Source organism: Myotis daubentonii, chromosome 5 (genome assembly GCF_963259705.1).
Source record: "Myotis daubentonii chromosome 5, mMyoDau2.1, whole genome shotgun sequence".
NCBI lineage: Eukaryota > Metazoa > Chordata > Mammalia > Chiroptera > Vespertilionidae > Myotis > Myotis daubentonii.
This window is the reverse complement of record NC_081844.1, coordinates 25,771,264-25,791,171: the sequence shown is the minus strand read 5'-3', so window position 1 is coordinate 25,791,171 and position 19,908 is coordinate 25,771,264. Positions and strand designations below refer to the sequence as shown.

General features: G+C 43.0%; 2 protein-coding genes across 6 annotated transcripts in view; both read right to left on the bottom strand.

Moving 5' to 3' along the window:
- LOC132235002 (zinc finger protein 791-like) overlaps positions 1 to 19,908 on the bottom strand; it is a 115,730-nt gene that overhangs the window by 9,227 nt on the left and 86,595 nt on the right. The window lies entirely within an intron of this gene.
- The window catches only part of LOC132235004 (zinc finger protein 14-like), a 66,221-nt gene that overhangs the window by 7,816 nt on the left and 38,497 nt on the right, over positions 1 to 19,908 (bottom strand). The window contains exon 1 of one of the 5 annotated variants that reach the window (XM_059696692.1): positions 19,167 to 19,224. The exons of the other annotated variants lie outside the window; for them this stretch is intronic. Within the exon in view, the coding sequence (XP_059552675.1) occupies positions 19,167 to 19,169 (3 nt within the window). The 5' untranslated portion in view covers positions 19,170 to 19,224. Of the gene's footprint in view, positions 1 to 19,166; positions 19,225 to 19,908 lie in introns of those variants that run through there. 5 annotated transcript variants of the gene reach the window in all.

Sequence of the window (19,908 nt, the reverse complement as noted above, 5' to 3'; positions counted from 1 at the left end):
CCATTCATCCATCATTCAGGGTCTGCAGCTCAGCCCTGGCAATGACCCAGCAATATCACTTCTGGGAATATATCTGAAAAACTCAAAATACTAATGCAAAAGAAAATATGCACCCTTGCCTGCATTGTAGCATCATTTACAACAGCCCCGATTTGGAGGAAGCTCAAGTGCCCATCAGTAGGTGAGTAGATAAAAAAAAAAAAGCCATGGTACAACCCAATTGAATATTACTCGGCCATAAAAATGAAGGAAATCTTACCCGCTGTGCCAGAACAGATGGACCCAGAGAGCATTACGCTGAGTGAATAAACCAGCAAGAAAAACACAAATGTCACATGATTTCATTTGTATATGGAATGTAAAGAAGAGAAACTAACAAAGTGTACAGAGACTCATAGAGACAGAGAATTGACTGACAGCTGTCAGAGGGGCAGGGGGTTGGGAGACTGGATGAAAAAAGTGGGAGGGCCGAAACCGGTTTGGCTCGGTGGATAGAGTGTCGGCCTGCGGACTGAAGGGTCCTGGGTTCGATTCCGGACAAGGGCATGTGCCTGGGCTGCGGGCACATCCCAGTAGGAGATCAAAACAGCATGGTCCTGGCAGGAGGCAGCAAATCGATGTTTCTCTCTCATCGATATTTCTAACTCTCTATCTCTCTCTCCCTTCCTCTCTGTAAAAAATCAATAAAATATATTTTAAAAAAAAAAGTGGGAGGGATTAAACAACACACACTCTTAGGCCAGTGAAGGCCAACCTATGACACGCGTGTCAGAGGTGACACGCAAACTCATTTTTTTTATTTATATTTTATTGATTTTTCACAGAGAGGAAGGGAGAGAGATAGAGAGTTAGAAACATCGATGAGAGAGAAACATCAATCAGCTGCCTCCTGCACATCTCCCACTGGGGATGTGCCTGCAACCCAGGTACATGCCCTTGACCGGAATCGAACCTGGGACCTTTCAGTCCACAGGCCGACGCTCTATCCACTGAGTCAAACCGGTTTTGGCGCAAACTCATTTTTTTTTTTAAATATATTTTATTGATTTTTTACAGAGAGGACGGGAGAGGGATAGAGAGTTTGAAACATCGATGAGAGAGAAACATCGATCAGCTGCCTCCTGCACACCTCCTATTGGGGATGTGCCTGCAACCAAGGTACATGTCCTTGACCGGAATCGAACCCGGGACCCCTCAGTCCGCAGGCCGACGCTGTATCCACTGAGCCAAACCGATCAGGTCGAAACTCATTTTTTTGGTTGATTTTTCTTTGTTAAATGGCATTTAAATATATAAAATAAATATCAAAAATATAAGTCTTTGTTTTACTATGGTTGCAAAGATCAAAAAATTTCTATATGTGACACAGCACCAGAGTTATGTTAGGGTTCTTCAAAATGCTGACACGCTGAGCTCAAAAGGTTTGTCATCACTGCCCTAGTCCCAGTCTGGACTCCCAGCAGCACGCCCCTCCTGGGGGCCCCACCATGCTGAGGTGTGAGCAGAATCCAGGACAGACTGAGTTGGGTGCTCAAGGCTGAATGCCACTCCACCCACCTTCCCCCAAGCCTGACGGGCACCTCCCCCTCCAGGGAGACCCCGAGCCCCACCTGCCTCACACTTAGTGGGCCTGCCCTGCAGAGATCAGGTTCCTGGAGAATCTGGCACAGACTTAGTTGTGTGGCTCTAGGTCTGGGGCCATTTTTCCTTCCCAGGCACCACCTGTACAGAGTCCTTCCTTCACATAGTCAAATTTTGGTCTGTTTGCGCCTGATAAACTTCTGGCCGCATCCTAAGGACTTCCTGAGGCCCTGCCCACCACAGCGGTGTGGAGCATCCAGCGATAGTGGCTAGACCAGGGGTGGGCAAACTTTTTGACTGGAGGGCCACAATGGGTTCTTAAACTGGACCGGAGGGCCGGAACAAAAGCATGGATGGAGTGTTTGTGTGGACTAATATAAATTCAAAGTAAACATCATTACATAAAAGGGTATGGTCTTTTTTTTTTAGTTTTATTCATTTCAAACGGGCCGGATCCGGCCCGCGGGCCGTAGTTTGCCCACGGCTGGGCTAGACTTTGGTATACGCTGGGACATTTGCTAAGAAATGATGAACACCGTATTTGGGAGTAACAAGAGAAACAGTGTTGGAGGGAACAGCATATGTGGGCAGTGAGTCTTAAGTGGCACTTTTCTATTTCACAGATGTACTGCAAATAAATGCAGAAATTTATATACTCTATTTTTAAGCATTATAGAATTTAATTCCTTTAAATAATAAGTTTAACACTGATTATGTATTGACTTTTCAGAAATTTACATACTGTTCTACTAGTTAACATACAGTTCAACTACAATAAAAATTCAATGATGTAACCATTTTTAAGGTTCTCTAGAGCAAGCATGTCAAACTCAAAGGCTAACACGAGCCAAATAAACAAGGTTTAGGTTTATGTGGGCTACAAAAGAACAAAAGCTTCGATTTTCATAGAAATTTAGATTTATTTTGATAGAGACATGCTGAATACAAAGGGCTGAAATAAATGAGTAATTGTTAATATAAAATAAAAGAATATTTTAATAAAATATTTTTTCTTGAACATTAACTTAGCAGACACTGAATAACTGCACAAATTAATAAACATAACGCAAATGAACCTATTTTTGTTGATCTCCAAAAGCTAAATATTTCCTGTTGCACATGCCAAACAAGTCAGTCCAAGACTACTGATGAGGCAATTGGCTGCTAAAATATTTTTAGCGGAGAGAAATGGTACACCTGAGCTTAAGGGAAATGAATGCAACACGATTTAAGTAATCAGTCATTAGCGAATGTTGTAGTTCGTTATTAATAACTAGAGACCCAGTGCACGAAATTGGTGAATGGGTAGGGTCCCTAGGCCTGGCAGGCGATCAGGGCTGGCCGGACCTTCCTTCGTTCCACGCCGACCCCTCGTGGTCAGCGCATTCATAGCGAGTGGTTGAACTGGTCGGTCAAACTCCCCAGGGGACTATCTACATATTAGCCTTTTATTATATAGGACTAGAGGCCCGGTGCCTGAAATTTGTGCTCAAGGGGGGTCCTTCAGCCCAGCCTGCACTCTCTCCAATCCAGGACCCCTCGGGGGATGTCTGACTGCCTCTCACAATCTAGGACCTCTGGCTTCTAACCATTCGCCTGCCTGCCTGCCAGCCTGATCACCCTGAACCACATCTGCCTGCCTGCCTGATCACCCCTAACTGGTCCCCTACCAGCCTGATTGCCCCTAACTGCCTCTGCCTCGCCCTGCACCTGGGACCCAGAATTCACTCCTCTGGCTGGTCATAGGCACCTGGGACCCGGGCTTCCCTATCTCTGGCCAGCCACAGGCAGCCAGGACCCGAGCCAGTTTCACCTGAGCTAGCTGCAGCCGCAGGGAACCATGGGTGGGTGGCTTCGCCTGGGCCACAGCCACAGGTGCTCGGGATCATGGGGCAGGTGGCTTGTCCCTCTCCAGGGTTCAGGCGCATCCACTGGCACCCAGAACCGCAGGGCGGGTAACTTGTCCCTCTCCCAGGCCGCAGCCCTAGCAGCTGGAGCTGGGTGGCTTGTCCCTCTCCAGGGCCTCAGGCACAGGCACAGGCACAGGCACAGGGGCCCAGGATCATGGGGTGTGCGGCTTGTCCCTCACCTGGGCTGCAGCCTGGCTGGTCCCCATTCCTCTCTGAGGAGCTCATTTGTGCCTTGATGGTCTCCATTCCTCTCTCCCTAGTGTTGAGTGTCTGAGCAGTTCCAGTGGGAGGGTGCGAGGGCGTGACGACCATTTGCATATTAGCTCTTTATTATGTAGGGTTATATATAACAGAATAGCATCAAAATTAAGTTACAAAACATTTATTAGAACGTGTCTTACATACCATTATATTGGTTGGGCCACAAAAATATTCATTGTGGGCCATATACAGCCAGCAGGCTGCGAGTTTCATGTGCTTGCTCTGGAGACATGACACATAAACAGTGATCTAAAAATAAAAAGTGTGCCCGGTAGGTGTGGTTCAGTGGTGAAGTGTTGACCCATAAACCAGGAGATCATTGTTAGATTCTCAGTCAGGGACAAACCTGCGTTTTGGGCTGGATTCTCAGTAGGGGGCATGCAGGAGGCAGCCAATCCATGATTCTCTCTCATCATTGATGTTTCTGCCTCTCCCTCTCTTTCCTCTCTGAAATCAATAAAAATATGTTTAAAAACTAAAAACAAAAATGTGCCTGAAAACTTAAATATTCATTTCACATTTGGAGTTTCTCTTGCATAAAAGGGAAAAGAAAAATCTGTTTGCTTTCACAAATTTGCTTGCTTTTTTCATCCTGTATCTCTCTCTCTCTCTTTTTTTAATGCTCACCTGAGTATATTTTTCCACTGATTTTTAGTGAGAGAGGAAGAGAGAGGGTAAGACAGGGATAAATATCAAAGTGAGAGAAACACTTCAATTAGTTGCCTCCTGCACATGGCCGACCAGGGCCAGGGAGGAGCCTGCAACCAAGTATGTGCCCTTGTTCAGAATCGGACCTGGGACACATCAATTCATAGGTAGACACTCTATCCACTGAGGAAAACCAGCTAGGGCTGTATCTCTCTCTCTCTCTCTCTCTCTCTCTCTCTCTCATTCTTACATATATATATATATATATATATATATATATATATATATATATATATATATATATATATATATATATTATATATATTTCAGAGAGGAAAGTAGAGATAGAGAGAAACATCAGTGATGAGAGAATCATTGATTGGTTGCCTCCTGCATACCCCCTACTGGGGATCAAGCCTGCAACTAGGGCACGTACCCTGACCTAAATGGAACACTTACCTCCTGGTTCAAAGGTTGACGCTCACCCACTGTGCTACCCTGCCGGGTTGTATTAATCTTTCTCTTTTTTTTTCTACCTGGTATATTCAATCAATTGACATTTTCATTCTCAGGGAAACTAGAGTGAAAGGGCTTCCCAAGGTGATGCATAAAGGATCTGAAGGAAAGAAACACATACACTAGATTCAGTTCAGATGAGCAGCTTGCTTCCCACAAGACAGAAGGAAAGCCACTTTCAGAATGTTCCACATTCTAGATTCTCCTGGCTATGACAGAACCCCTAGAGTGTTACAGTCCCTAAGTGAGCAGAGGAGGGACACCTGAGCAGCCACCCCAGGAATTTTCACAGGACTAGAACAAGTAATCCAACATTTCGTATGAATCTACAAAAGATCCCAAATAGCCATAGCTATCTTGACGAAGAAGAACAAAGTCAGAGATACCACATTACCTGATATCAAATAATACTACAAAGCTATAGTAATCAAACCAGCATGGTACCAGCATAAAAAGACATATAGACCAATGGAAGAGAACAGAGAGCCCACCAATAAATCCACACTTATATGGTAAATTAATATATGACAAAGAAAACAGTATATACAATGGAGTAAGGAAAGTCTATTCAATAAATGGTGTTGGGAAAATTGGAAAATGCATGCAAAATAATGAAACCTAGACCACATTATTACACCATAGTCTAGTACAAGAATTAACTCAAATGGATTAAAGATTTAAATGTAAAACTTCTACAGTAAAATCTCTTAACATTTCTCTTAATATTTTTCTGACATGTCTCCTTGAGCAAGGCAAACAAAAGAAAAAAAATAAACAAATGAGACCACCTCAACTAAAAAGATTTTGCTGGGCAAAGGAAACCATCAACAAAATGAAAGACATTCTACACAATGGGAAAACATATTCAGCAATGATACATCTTATAAGGGGTTAATATCCAAAATTTATAAAGAATTCAAATAAGTCAGCACCAAAAAAAAAACCACAACAATCCAATTTAAAAAGTGCAAAGGACCTGAAGAGCTACATCTCCAAAGAGGATATACATTACAGGTGGCCAACAGACATATGAAATGATGTTCAGTGTCACTATTCATCAGAAAAATACAAATTAAAACTACAATTGTTTCCATTGGTTGGAGCATCATTCCCAAAAGGGTGCAGGTTCAATTACGGCCAGAGCACATACCTTGGTTGTGGGCTCGATCCCCAGTTGACGGTACAGGAGGCACCTGATCAGTTTCTTTCTTTCTTTCTCTCAAGTCAATAAACAAATCGTCAGTTGATTACAAGGAATAAACAAAATAAGCTATCAACTCACACCTGTCAAAATGCCATCATCAATAAATCAACAAACAAGTGCCGAAGAGGATGTGGAGAAAAGGGAGCCTTCATGCACTATTGGTGAGAATGAAGATTCATGCAGCTACTATGGAAAAACAGTATAGAGGTTCCTTCAAAAATTAAAAATGGAACTGCCTTATGACACAGCAATTCCACTTATGGGTAAATATCTGAAGAACTCCAAAACACTAATTCAAAAGAATATATGTTCATTTCAGCATTATTTACAATAATCAATATATGGAAGCAACCAAAGTACCTATTAATAGACAAGTGGATAAAGAAGAAGTGGTACATATATACAATGGAATATTACTTGGCCGTAATAAAGAATGAAACTTTTCCTTTTAAAACAGCATTGATGGACTTAGAGGTTAAACTTAGTGAAATAAGTCAGACAGAAAGTTAAATACCCTATAATTCCACTTATATGTAAAATCTAAAGAAAAAAATCAATGTACAAACAAAATAAAAAGACTCATAGAGATCAGACAGATGGTTGCCAGAGGGGAGGAGGTTTGGGGGATGGGTGAAATGGTGAAGGGTTTAAGAAATACAAATTGGTAAGATTAAAAATGGGTGCAGAGTAAGTTGATGTTGTACAGACATGCTCTTTGGAACAAACTGGACGTAAAACGAATATACAGAAAAACTTCCTGAATAATCAACGGAAGATTCGCTGGAGAGGACCCTGATGCCTGAGGACCAAAAGTGGAGAGCCCATAGAGACTGGTAGGAGGGGAGGAGGTGCGAAAGAGCTGGCCAGGTGTCCAAAGACAGCAACTGAAGTTCTGGAGAGATATCTCAGCTGTGGGGGATTGCCACAAAAGAACTCTGGAATACAATCCCCAAGCTGGGCCCCCATGAGAGAACACAACTAAGAAGGGTACCCACATAACATTTGGCTGTGAAAAGTAACAGAGTTGCTGTCTGCCAAGGACTGACAGCTGAAAATTAAGCCACCCTCTTAAAGGTCCAATGCACAAAACTCTCTGTGCAGCCACCCACCTTGTGCTCCAGCATAGGGAGGGTGGAATGAACTGGAGCTGTGTGAGCAGAAGCCAGGATTGGAGACTCGGTGGGTAGAACTCAGAAGGCAGACATCCCCAGTTTCCTGGGCTGAGTCATTCCCTCACACAGCAGAGGACATCTATCCCACGTAGACATTTGCCTTGCCTGGGGAGAAGGCAGTTGACACACCCTATTGGAAAACACCCTGCCCTGAGGCCACTTAGGAGACTAAAAATAACAATTAGCCTCCAGGCAGAAGCAACTGCCCCTTCCAGTTGAAAAACACTCTCGCCATAACTCAGGACCATTGCCTGGGGGGGACAATTCTAGTCAGAATCCTGTCAGTGTGTACATAGAGGCGGGCTTCTCAGACTTTGAGTCTTTGCCTGATCTAATTAGTCAGAAACAGCATTTGACACTGTCCTGCACTAGAGTTTGAGAGGCATAGAGGATCCACGTAGTACACAGTCACAAACCCAAACTGAGGAGACAAAGAAACAAACCCCAAATGAAAGAACAAGAGAATTCTCCAGAAAAAGAGATAAGTGAAGCAGAGATAAGAAATTTATCTGTTAGAGTTCAGAATATGATGTTAAAGATGATCAACAGCATGAAAAGAGTTATATTAGCTATGAAAAAAGAACAGTTTGAAATAAAGAATGACAAAACACTAATAAAGAACACATTGGAAGGAATACACTGCAGATTAGGGAAAACTGAGGAAGAAATCAGTGAATTAGAAGACAGAATTGAAAATATCACTCAATCAGAGAACCGAAATGAAAGATCAATTAAAAAACATGAAAATAGCTAAACAGAACTGTGAAACAACGTGAAAATTAAAAATATTAGAATAGCAAGTGTGCCAGAAAAGGCAGAAAGGGAGAAATGGATAGGGAACTTGTTGGAAGAAATGGCAGAAAACTTCCCTAACCTGGTAAAGGAAAAAGTCACACAAGTTCAGGAGGCACAGACAACCCTAAGCAAGAAGAACCCAAACAGACCCAGGCCTAGACACATCATAATTAAAATGCCAAAAATTAGAGACAAAGAAAGAATCTTAAAGGCACCCAGAGAATAGCAAACTGTTACCTACAAAGGAGTCCCCATAAAGCTGACACATGATTTCTCATCAGAAACTCTACAGGCCAGAAGGGAATAGCATGAAGTACTCAAGGTAATGGAAAGCAAGGATCTGAAACCAAGATTACTATATCCAGCAAGGCTATCATTCAAAATCAACGGGAAAATAAAGAGTTTCCCAGACAAAAAAAGGCTAAAGGTGTACATCACCACCAAGCCAGCATTACAAGAAATGCTAAAGGGGGCAAAGGACCTAAATAGACACTTTTCCAGAGTGGACATACAGAAGGCCAAGAGACATAGGAAAACATGCTCAAAGTTACTAATCATCTGAGATATGCAAATCAAAACGAGATACCATCTCACACCTGTCAGAATGGCTATCATCAACAAATCAACAAATGACAAGTGCTGGCGAGGATGTGGAGAAAAAGGAACCTGGTGCACTGCTGGCGGGAATGCATACTGGTGTAGCCACTGTTGGAAATAGTATGGAGTTTCCTCAAAAAATTAAAAATGGAACTCCTATTTGACCTAGTAATCCCACTTCTAGGAATATATCCCAAGAAATCAGAAACACCAATCAAAAAAGATATATACACCTTTATGTTCATAGCAGCACAATTTACAATAGCTAAGAGTTGGAAACAGTTTAAGTATCCATCAGCAGATGAGTGTATTAAAAACATGTGGTACATTTATACAATGGAATACTATGCTGCTATAAAAAGGAAAGAATTCTTACCATTTGCATCAGCATGGATGGACCTGGAGAGCATGATGCTAAGCAAAATAAGCCAGTTGGAGAAAGAGAAATATCATATGATCTCACTCATTGTGGAATATAATAAACAACATAAACTGATCAATAAAAATAGATCCATAGACATAGAAGCATCAAACAGATTGTCAAACCTCAGAGGGAAGGCAGGGGAGGAGGGCAGGATAAAAGGTCAACCAAAGGACTTGTATCAATGTATATAAGCATAACCAATGGACACAAACAGGAGCATGTGAGGGCATGTGCTGGGGGTGGGAGTAGCAGGGGAGAGCTGAATGGGGGAAAAAGGAGATATATGTAATACTTTAAACAATAAAGAATTTAAATTAAAAAAGGAATAAATGCTAAAGGGACTGCTATAATGAAAAGAAACAGAGAGAGAAACATAGGCATACAGAATTAAAATGGCAATAAATAGCCCTGACTAGTTTGGTTCAGTGGATAGAGCGTCAGCCTGTGGACTGAAGGGTCCCAGGTTCGATTCCGGTCAAGGGCATGTGTACCTTGGTTGCGGGCACATCCCCAGTAGGAGGTGTGCAGGAGGCAGCTGATCGATGTTTCTCATCTATGTTTCTAACTCTCTATCTTTCTCCCTTCCTCTCTGTAAAAAATCAATAAAATATACTTTTTAAAAAATGGCAATAAATAACTATCAACCAATAATAACCCTAAATGTAATTGGATTAAATGCAGCAATCTAAAAGCACTGGGTAGCTGAATGGATACAATAATATGACCCAACTATATGCTGTCTACAAGAGACCCACCTCAAAACAAAAGGCACACACAGGAAGAGAGTGACAGGATGAAATCAATTTTTCCATGCAAATGGGGGGGAAAAACCAACTGGAGTCTCAATACTCATATCCAACAAAATAGAGTTTAAAATGAAGGCCATCACTAGAGACAACAAAGGGATCGATCTAACAAGGGGACATAACCCTGCTAAACATATATGCACCCAATATATGAGCACCTAAATACATTATAACTTCTAGAGAACTTTAATGGAGAAATAGACAACAATACAATCATAGTCCAAGACTTCAACACCCCACTGACTTCACTGGATAGATCTTTCAGACAAAAACTTAACAAGGAGACAGTGACTCTAAAGGACACACTGGATCAGATGGATTTAAAGGAATTTAAAGAACATTTCAGCCCAAAGCAGCAGAACATACATTCTTCTCAAGTGCACATGGCTCATTCACAAAGATAGACAACATTAGGACACAAAACAAGTCTCTAGAATGTCAGGATGATTGAAATGATATCAAGCATCTTCTCAGATCACAGTGGAATGAAATTAGAAATCAACTACAATAAAAACACCCAAAATATTCAAACACATGGAGGCTAAAGAGCATATTATTAAACAATGAATGGGTTAACAATGAGATCAAGAAAGAAATCAAAAAATTCCTGGAAACAAATGAAAATTTGTTGTGTGGAAACACACAACAACGCCAAATCTCTGGGGCACAGCAAAAGCAGAACTGAGAGGAAGATTCATAGCACTACAGGCATACCTCAAATACAAGGAAAATAGACAATAAATTATTTAACCCTACAACTTAAAGAACTAGAAAGAGAACAACAAGAAGAGTCCAGAGCAGCCGTGGGCAAACTACAGCCCGCGGGCCGGATCCGGCCTGTTCAGCTGTTCTATCCGGCCCGCGGAGCTGAAAGAGCGGAGGGTTCTCTTGCTCTCCCCTCCGCTCCTTCACCAGCAGCAGTGTTAACATGTATTAGTTCACACAAACACTCCATCCATGCTTTTGTTCTGGCCCTCCAGTCCAGTTTAAGAGCCCATTGTGGCCCTCGAGTCTAAAAGTTTGCCCACCCCTGGTCCAGAGTAATAAAGATGAGAACTGAAACAAATAACATAGAGACAAAAAAAACCCACACACACACAAATGAAACCAAGAGCTGATTCTTTGAAAGGATTAAAAAAAAATTGATAAACTGCTAGCCAGACTTATCAAGAAACAAAGAGAGAGGATCCAAATAAGTAAAACCAGAAACGAAAGTGGAGAAGTAACTACCAACACCACAGAAATACAAAGGATTATAAGAAAACACTATGAACAACTATAGGCCAACAAGCTTGAAAATGTGGATGAAATGGACAAATTCCTAGAAAAATATCACCTTCTAAAACTGAATCAGGAGGAATCAGAAAACCTGAATGAGCCAATAATTACTGATGAAATAGAAGCAGTAATTTAAAAACTCCCAGTAAACAAAAGTCTATGTCTGGATAGCGTCACAGGGGAGTTCTTCATTCAAAGAAGAACTAACATCTTTACTACTCAAACTATTTCAGAAAATCCAAGAGGAAGGAACACTTCCAAACTCTTTTTATGAGGCCAGCATTATTCTAATTTCAAAACCAAATAAAGACACTACAAAGAAAGAGAATTACAGGCCAATATCCCTGATGAACATAGATGCTAAAATCCTCCACAAAATATCAGCAAATTGCATCCAGCAATATATTAAAACTAGAGGCCTAATGCACGAAACTCGTGCATGGGGGTCCCCTCAGCCCAGCCTGCACCCTCTCTAATCTGGGATCCCTCGGGGGATGTTTGACTGCCGATCCCTGGGATTGGGCCTAAACCGGCAGTCGGACATCCCTCTCACAATCCTAAACCGCTAGCTCCTAATCGCTCAGCTGCCTGCCTGCCTGATCGCCCCTAACTGCCCCCCCTGCTGGCCTGGTTGCCCCTAACTGCCCCCCACTGCCGGCCTGGTCGCTCCTAACTGCACCCCCCCGTGCTGGCTACTCGCCCCTCAATGCCCCACCCAGTCAGCCTAATCACCCCCAACTGTCCCCCTCTGCTGGCCTGGTCACCGCCAACTGCCCCCTCTCCCCCTGCAGCCTAGTCGTTGCCCCTCACGGCACACCTGCCAGCCTAGTCGTCCCATGCAGCCTGCTGTTCAGTTGTTTGGTCGTCCCTCACTAACCCCCCTGCCTGCCTGGTCGTCCCACGCAGCCTGCTTGTTCAGTCATTTGGTCGTCCCTCACTAACCCCCCTACAGGCCTGGTTGCCCCATGCAGCCTGCTTGTTCAGTTGCTTGGTCATCCCTCACTAACTAAAAGAGAGCCCACTGTATGGGAGAACATATTTAGCAATAGTACATCTGATAAAGGGTTAATATCCAAAATGTATAAGGAACTCATACAACTTAACAGAAGGAAGACAAAAATTCCAATGAAAAAATGGGCAAAGGACCTAAATAGACACTTCTCCAAGGAGGACATACAGATGGCCAAGAGACATATGAACAAATGCTCAAAGGCGCTAATCATCCGAGAGATGCAAATCAACACGACAAGCAGGTACCATCGCACACCTTGTCAGGATGGCTGCCATGAACAAATGACAAGAGCTGGAGAAGATGTGGAGAAAGGGAATCCGAGAACACTGGAGGTGGGAATGCAGACTGGTGCAGCCACTGTGGAAAACAGTATGGAGTTTCCTAAAAAATTAAATATGGATCTGCCATTTGACCAGGAATCCCACTTCTAGGAATACCACCTTAGAAACTCTGAAACACCAATCAGAAACAATATAGGCACCCCTATGTTCACAGCAGCACAATTTACAATAGCTAAGATCTGAAAACAGCCCAAGTGCCCATCAGTAGATGAGTGGATAAAAAAGCTGTGGTACATTTATACCATGGAATACTATGCAGCAGTAAAAAGAAGAATCTCTTACCCTTTGAGACAGCATGGAGGGACCTGGAGAGCATTATACTAAGTGAAATAAGTCAGTCAGAGAAAGACAAGTATCACATGAACTCACTGTTATGTGGAATCTAAGTAACAAAAAATAAACTGATAAAAGGAAGTACAAATTGGTAGTTACAAAATAGAGGGATGTAAGATACAGCACAGGAAATATCCTATCCTATATATCCTATATAATAAAACCCTAACATGAGTACAAATTGGTAGTTACAAAATAGAGGGATGTAAGATACAGCACAGGAAATATCCTATCCTATATATCCTATATAATAAAACCCTAATATGCAAATCAACCAAATGGTAGACCGACTGGTTGCTATGACGCCCACAGAATACCAGTTGGTACAGGTTCGTAGGACCTGCCCTCTGGTGGTCAGTGGGATCCCACAGGGGGAGCGGCACTCAACCAGAAGCAGGGCTCACAGCTGGCAAGTGCAGGGGCAGTGTTGGGAGCCTCTCCTGCCTCTGTGTCAGAGCTAAGGACCCCTCAGGGATGTTGAGTGGGCCTAAGCCGGCAGGCGGACAACCCCGAAGGGGTCCCGGACTGTGAGAGGGGGCAGACTGAGCTGAGGGAACCCCGCCAACCCCCCAGTGCATGAATGTCATGCACTGGGCCTCTAGTAGTCTATAATATTCTATTAACTATGTGTGGTATCTGATGGGTATTAGACTTTGTAAGTTATGTGCATGTCTATTCATTATGGTGACACCAGAAACTAATATATAGTGTCAACTTATTGGGAAAAAAACAACTTTAAAACCTAGCCAGTTTGGCTCAATGAACAGAGTGTCAGCCTTTGGACTAAAGGGTCCCAGGTTTGATTCTGGTCAAGGGCACACACCTTAGATGCAACTACCCCTCACTGGCCTGAGCCCTGGAGGCCACCAGTGATGTGTTTCTCTCACATCAATATTACTCTCTGTCTTTCCCTTTCTCTTCCACTCTCTCAAAAAATCAATGAAAAATAATTTTTTTAAAGAAAATGGTGCAAACACACACACACACAGACACACACACACACACACACACACACACAGAGAGAGAGGAATATTATTGCATTATTCGGCCATTAGAAAAAGAAATTCTGCCCTAGCCAGTTTGCCTCAGTCGATAGAGCATCGGCCTGCAGACTGAGCGGTCCCGGGTTTGATTCTAGTCAAGGGCATGTGCCTTGGTTGCGGGCACATCCCCCGTAGGGAGTGTGCAAGAGGCAGCTGGTCGATGTTTCTCTCTCATTGATGTTTCTACCTATCCTTCTCCATTCTTCTCTGTAAAAAAAAATCAATAAAAAATATTTTAAAAAGAAAAAGAAATTATGCTACTTGGAACAACACATTCATGGACCTGAGGGCAGGATGCTTTGTGAAATAAGTCAGAAAAAGAGAAATACCACGTGTTCGCACTTATCTGTAGAACCTTTAAAAAGGAAACTCCATGGATACAGAGCACAGACTGATGGTTGTTAGAGGTTGCAGGAGTGGTGTATGGGGGTGAGGTGGGGTTAAATGGATGAATGTTATCAAAAAGTACAAACTTCCAGTTAAAAAATAAGTCTTGGAAATGCCGTTTACGGCACGGCACAGTGACTGCAGTTAGTAATACTATATTTCAGATTGGAAAGTTGCTAACAGTAACTCTTAAAAGTTCTCTTTACAAGAAAAAAATATCCTGTAAGTATGTATGATGACAGATGCTAACTAGACTTACTGCGATGATCACTTCACCATACATACAAATATCAAATCATTATGATGTACACCTTAAACTAATATAATGTTGTATGTCAGCTGTAACTTAATGAAAAATAAAATCCCTTCTATAAAAAAGATTACAGTGGATTTGAAAAACTGCAATCCCTAGTGATGTCATACCCATCACAATGTCACAAGGAAATGCATTATTCAGATGTTTATAATGACGCTGGTGTAGCAAGGCTATCATTCAAACTTGAAGGGGAAATAAGAAGCTTCACAGACAAAAAAAGGCTAAGGGAGTTTGTCACCACCAAGCCAGCATTGCAAGGAATGCTAAAGGGACTGATATAAAAATAAGAAATAAAAAGTTCAGAAAGAAAACAGCCACACAAAAAAAGAAATGGCTACAAACAAGTACCTTTCAATAATAACTTTAAACGTAAACGGACTAAATGCTCCAACCAAAAGACATCGAGTGGCTGAATGGATAAAAAAACATGACCCATACATCTGCTGTCTACAAGAAACCCACCTCATTAGAAGGGACTCACACAGACTGAAAGTGAAAGGATGGAAAAATATCTTTCAGGCAAATGGAAAGGAAAAGAAAGCTGGGGTAGCAATACTTATATCGGACAAAATAGACCTCAAAGTGAAGGCCTTAACAAGAGATAAGGAAGGCCACTTCATAATACTAAAGGGATCAATACAACAAGAAGATATAACCCTGGTAAACATATATGCACCCAATGTAGGAGCACCCAAATTCATAAAAAAACTCCTGGAAAATATCAAAGGAGAGATCGACAACAATACAATCATAGTAGGGGACTTTAATACACCATTGACAGCACTGGATAAGTCCTATAGACAAACAACCAGCAAAGATATAGCAATCCTAAATGATTCACTAGATCAGATGGACTTAATAGACATCTTCAGAACACTTCACCCCAAAGCCAGAGAATATACGTTCTTCTCAGGTGCTCATGGGACATCTTCAAAAATAGACCACATACTGGGTCACAAGCAAAGTATCCCCAAATTCAAGAAGATTGAAATCATAAAAAGCGTCTTCGCAGACCACGATGGCATAATATTAGAAATAAACTACAATAAAAACAACCCAAAATACTCAAACACCTGGAAGCTGAATAGCATGCTATTAAATATTGATTGGGTTACCAATGAGATCAAAGAAGAAATTAAAAACATCCTGGAAACTAATGACAATGAAAACACAACAATCCAAAACCTATGGGACACATTGAAAGCAGTCCTGAGAGGGAAGTTTATAGCTCTACAGGCCTATCTCAAAAAACAAGAAAAAATGGTAGTAAATCATCTAACTCTACAACTCAAAGAATTAGAAAGAGAGCAACAAGAAAACCCCAGAGTGAGCAGAAGGAAGGAGATAATAAAGATTAGAGCAGAAATAAATGACATAGAGACCAAAAAAAACAATACAGAAAATCAATGAAACCAAGAGCTGGTTCTTTGAAAGGATAAACAAGATTGATAAACCTCTAGCCAGACTCACCAAGAAGCAGAGAGAGAGGACCCAAATAAATAAAATCAGAAACGATAGAGGCGAAATAACAACAGACCCCACAGAAATACAAATGATTGTTAAAAAATACTATGGACAGCTTTACTCCAACAAACTAGACAACCTGGAGGAAATGGACAAATTCCTAGAAAAATACAACATTCCAAAACTCAATCAGGAAGAATCTAAAAATCTCAACAGGCCAATAACTATGGAAGAAATTGAAGCAGTCATCAAAAAGCTTCCATCAAACAAAAGCCCAGGACCAGATGGCTTCACAGGGGAGTTTTACCAAACATTCAAGGAAGAACTAAAACCTATCCTCCTCAGACTACTACAAAAAATTCAAGAGGAAGGAACACTTCCAAGCTCATTCTATGAAGCCAGCATCACCCTAATACCAAAACCAGGTAAAGACAACACAATGAAAGAGAATTACAGGCCAATATCCCTCATGAACATAGATGCCAAAATCCTCAACAAAATCTTAGCAAATCGGATCCAGCAGTACATCAGAAAGATCATACACCATGACCAAGTAGGATTTATCCCAGGGATGCAAGGATGGTACAATATCCGCAAATCAATAAACGTGATACATCACATAAACAAATTGAAAGAAAAAAACCACATGGTCATATCAATTGATGCAGAAAAAGCATTTGACAAAATTCAACACCCATTTTTGATAAAAACTCTCAGCAAGGTGGGAGTAGAAGGATCATACCTCAACATAATAAAAGCCATATATGACAGGCCCACAGCCAACATCATACTCAACGGACAAAAACTAACACCATTTCCCCTAAGAACAGGAACAAGACAGGGATGCCCCCTCTCACCACTCCTGTTCAACATAGTACTGGAAGTGTTAGCCATTGCAATTCGGCAAGAAGAAGAAATAAAAGGCATCCAAATTGGAAAAGAGGAAGTAAAACTGTCCTTATTTGCAGACGACATGATATTATACATACAAAACCCTAGAGATTCCATCAAAAAGCTACTAGACTTAATACATGAATTTGGCAATGTAGCAGGATACAAAATTAACCCCAAGAAATCTGAGGCATTTCTATATACCAATAGTGAACTTTCAGAAAGAGAGATTATAAAAACAATCCCGTTTACCATTGCACCAAAAAAATTAAGCTACCTAGGAATAAACTTAACTAAAGAGGTAAAAGACCTCTACTCAGAAAACTACAGGACGTTGAAAAAAGACATAGAGGAAGACATAAACAGATGGAAGAACATACCGTGTTCATGGATTGGTAGAATCAACATCATTAAAATGTCCATACTACCCAAAGCAATCTATAAATTCAACGCACTTCCCATTAAAATACCAACAGCATACTTCAGAGATCTAGAACGAACTTTCCAAAAATTCATCTGGAATAAAAGAAGACCCCGAATAGCTGCAGCAATCCTGAAAAAGAACAAAGTAGGTGGGATCTCAATACCAGATATCAAGTTGTATTACAAAGCCACTGTTCTCAAAACTGCCTGGTACTGGCACAAGAATAGGCATAATGACGCTGGTGTAAACGAGCTTCCTGGGCTGCCAGTCCTATGAAAGTCCAGCACACACAGTTACGGTCACTACATAGAATACTTGATGATGATAAACTGGTTTATGCATTTACTATACTATCCTCTTTATCTTTGTGTGCTTTCTACTTAGTGAAAGAAAACTTTGCTGTGAAGCAGTATGCTGTTTTATGCGGGCAGCAGCCTCAGAGGTCTGGTGTTGGCTGTGCCTTCTGATTTCATCATTGCCTCCTGGGCTTGAGGAATCTGTTTTTTGTGAATTTCCTGGCCTAAGTGTACAGTGTGATACAGTCTACAGTCCTGCACAGTAGCATCCTAGGCCTTCATATTCACTCACCAATCACTGACTCCTGCAGAGCAGCCTCCAGTCCTGTAGCCCATTCAGGGTCAGTGCCCACACGGATGTACCATTTTCTACCTTGCACACCTATTTGTACTGCACCTTTTCATAAATGCTTCCTACCATTCCATTACAATTGTCTACAGTATTCAGTACAGTAGCATGTTGCACAGGTTTGTTGCCTAGAACCCACAGGCTACACCATATGGCCTAGGTGTGTAGCAGGCTACACCATGCAGGTTTGTAAGAGAACTGAAAACAACAAAACTGCCCCAGGATGTCCTCCCCAGGTTCAGGGGTGCAGGACTGTAGGTAACTGCAGTTTCACCTCTCCCAGGAGTAAAATTTTAGCCCAGTCACTCTGCAACTTGCTGTTCCACACTAATCTGCCTAAAGACTCCTGCTGTTCCTTCCCCTAAGGAAGGGTAACCCTGCCTGAAGCAATCCCCTCTTTTCTCTCACTAATAACCTCTCAAAGCCACTTCCTTTCTGCCTGTTGTAAACGCCTTCCATTGTGAACAGCTGCTCTGAGATTCTATTTCCTAGATGGGATGCAGCCCGATTCGTGAACGGAATCAAGCCAATTAGACCTTCCACTTACGCAGCTGAAGTTTGTTTTAAACGGTTTGAAAAGGACCGCAAAACAAGTAGCTGATAAAGACGCTGTGACTCAGAGAAGGAAGATGGCGGTTAGGATTGGGGGAGACTGGAAATGCAGGCATTTGCTGCAGAGCTAGGCCTGGGGGACAGGGGGTGGACTTGAGAGCCTGCTCCACAAACATCAAAACTCCGGAGAAAACGGGGTCCTTCTGGGGAGAAAGGAGGGACAGGGGCCCCACAGACCACAGCTCCTCCCGTGCACGAACCGCGGGGACCGAGTCACCATTGTCCCCATGACCCTCCCCGTGGTCCCCGCACCGACTGCGGAGCCGCGGGGATGAGGGTGCAGAGCTGCCCAGACGCGCTCCGCAGCCCAAGGCCCTGCCGCGGGGACACACTGGCCGCCCGGGTCCCGGCTGGGCCCCGCCCTGCGAGCCCGAGGGGCCTGCAGTTTCAGCGCAGCCCCCGGCGCCTCGGGTCCGCAGGCTCCGGACCTGACCGTGGGGAGACGGTCCCGCCACGGCGGCTCCACCCGCCCCTCCTCCCGTCCCCGCGCCCGGCCGCACACTCACCATTTCTGGTTCCTGGGCCTCCCGAGTCCGCCTGCAGCTCCCACCTTACAGATCGCAGATGGGGACAGATGGGGACAGAACAAGGGAGATGCGACCCCAGTGCAGCTGAAGTAAAGGGAACAAAAGGGTGGAAACAGAGCTTAACCGCGCCCGCCGCCACCGCTACTCCTAAGTCGCACACTTCTCACGACATCGCCCCCTAGCGCCTGAGGTGCACAGACCTGAGCCCAAAGCAGCCAGATCTCCTGTCCAGGGACGTTTGCACTGAGAGGCAGCGCTGAGAGTCCCCAGGGAACAGTGGTCCTTCCTTGCAAACACACACACTGAAAAGGCACCTAATGACTCTGGCTCCATTTTCATCTTTGTTGACAACTGGAGTCTGACGTGTGGATTTACAAAAAGGTGCACAGGCTCAGGTACCAGGGATGCCTTAGGGTGATATCCTTCCAGAACTACTGCCAGATTCCCAAAAAGAGCATTGAATCCAGGAACAAGCCATCATTTCCAGCGTGAAAGTGACTTCTGCGTATTTAGAATGGTTAACTTTAGAAAATGTTTTTCACATGAAAATCTGTTCCCACAGGTGATTCAACCATGCTGCTCTGAGGCCATGAGCCACCCCTTACTTGTGGTTGTCTTGTGGGCAGTTCCACAGGCCTACCCAGAGCAAGGAGACGGGCCAGGCACAGAGGTCACCAGGGTGGGAAGCCCAGGTGTCCAGCAATGGGCAACCAATTGTAGG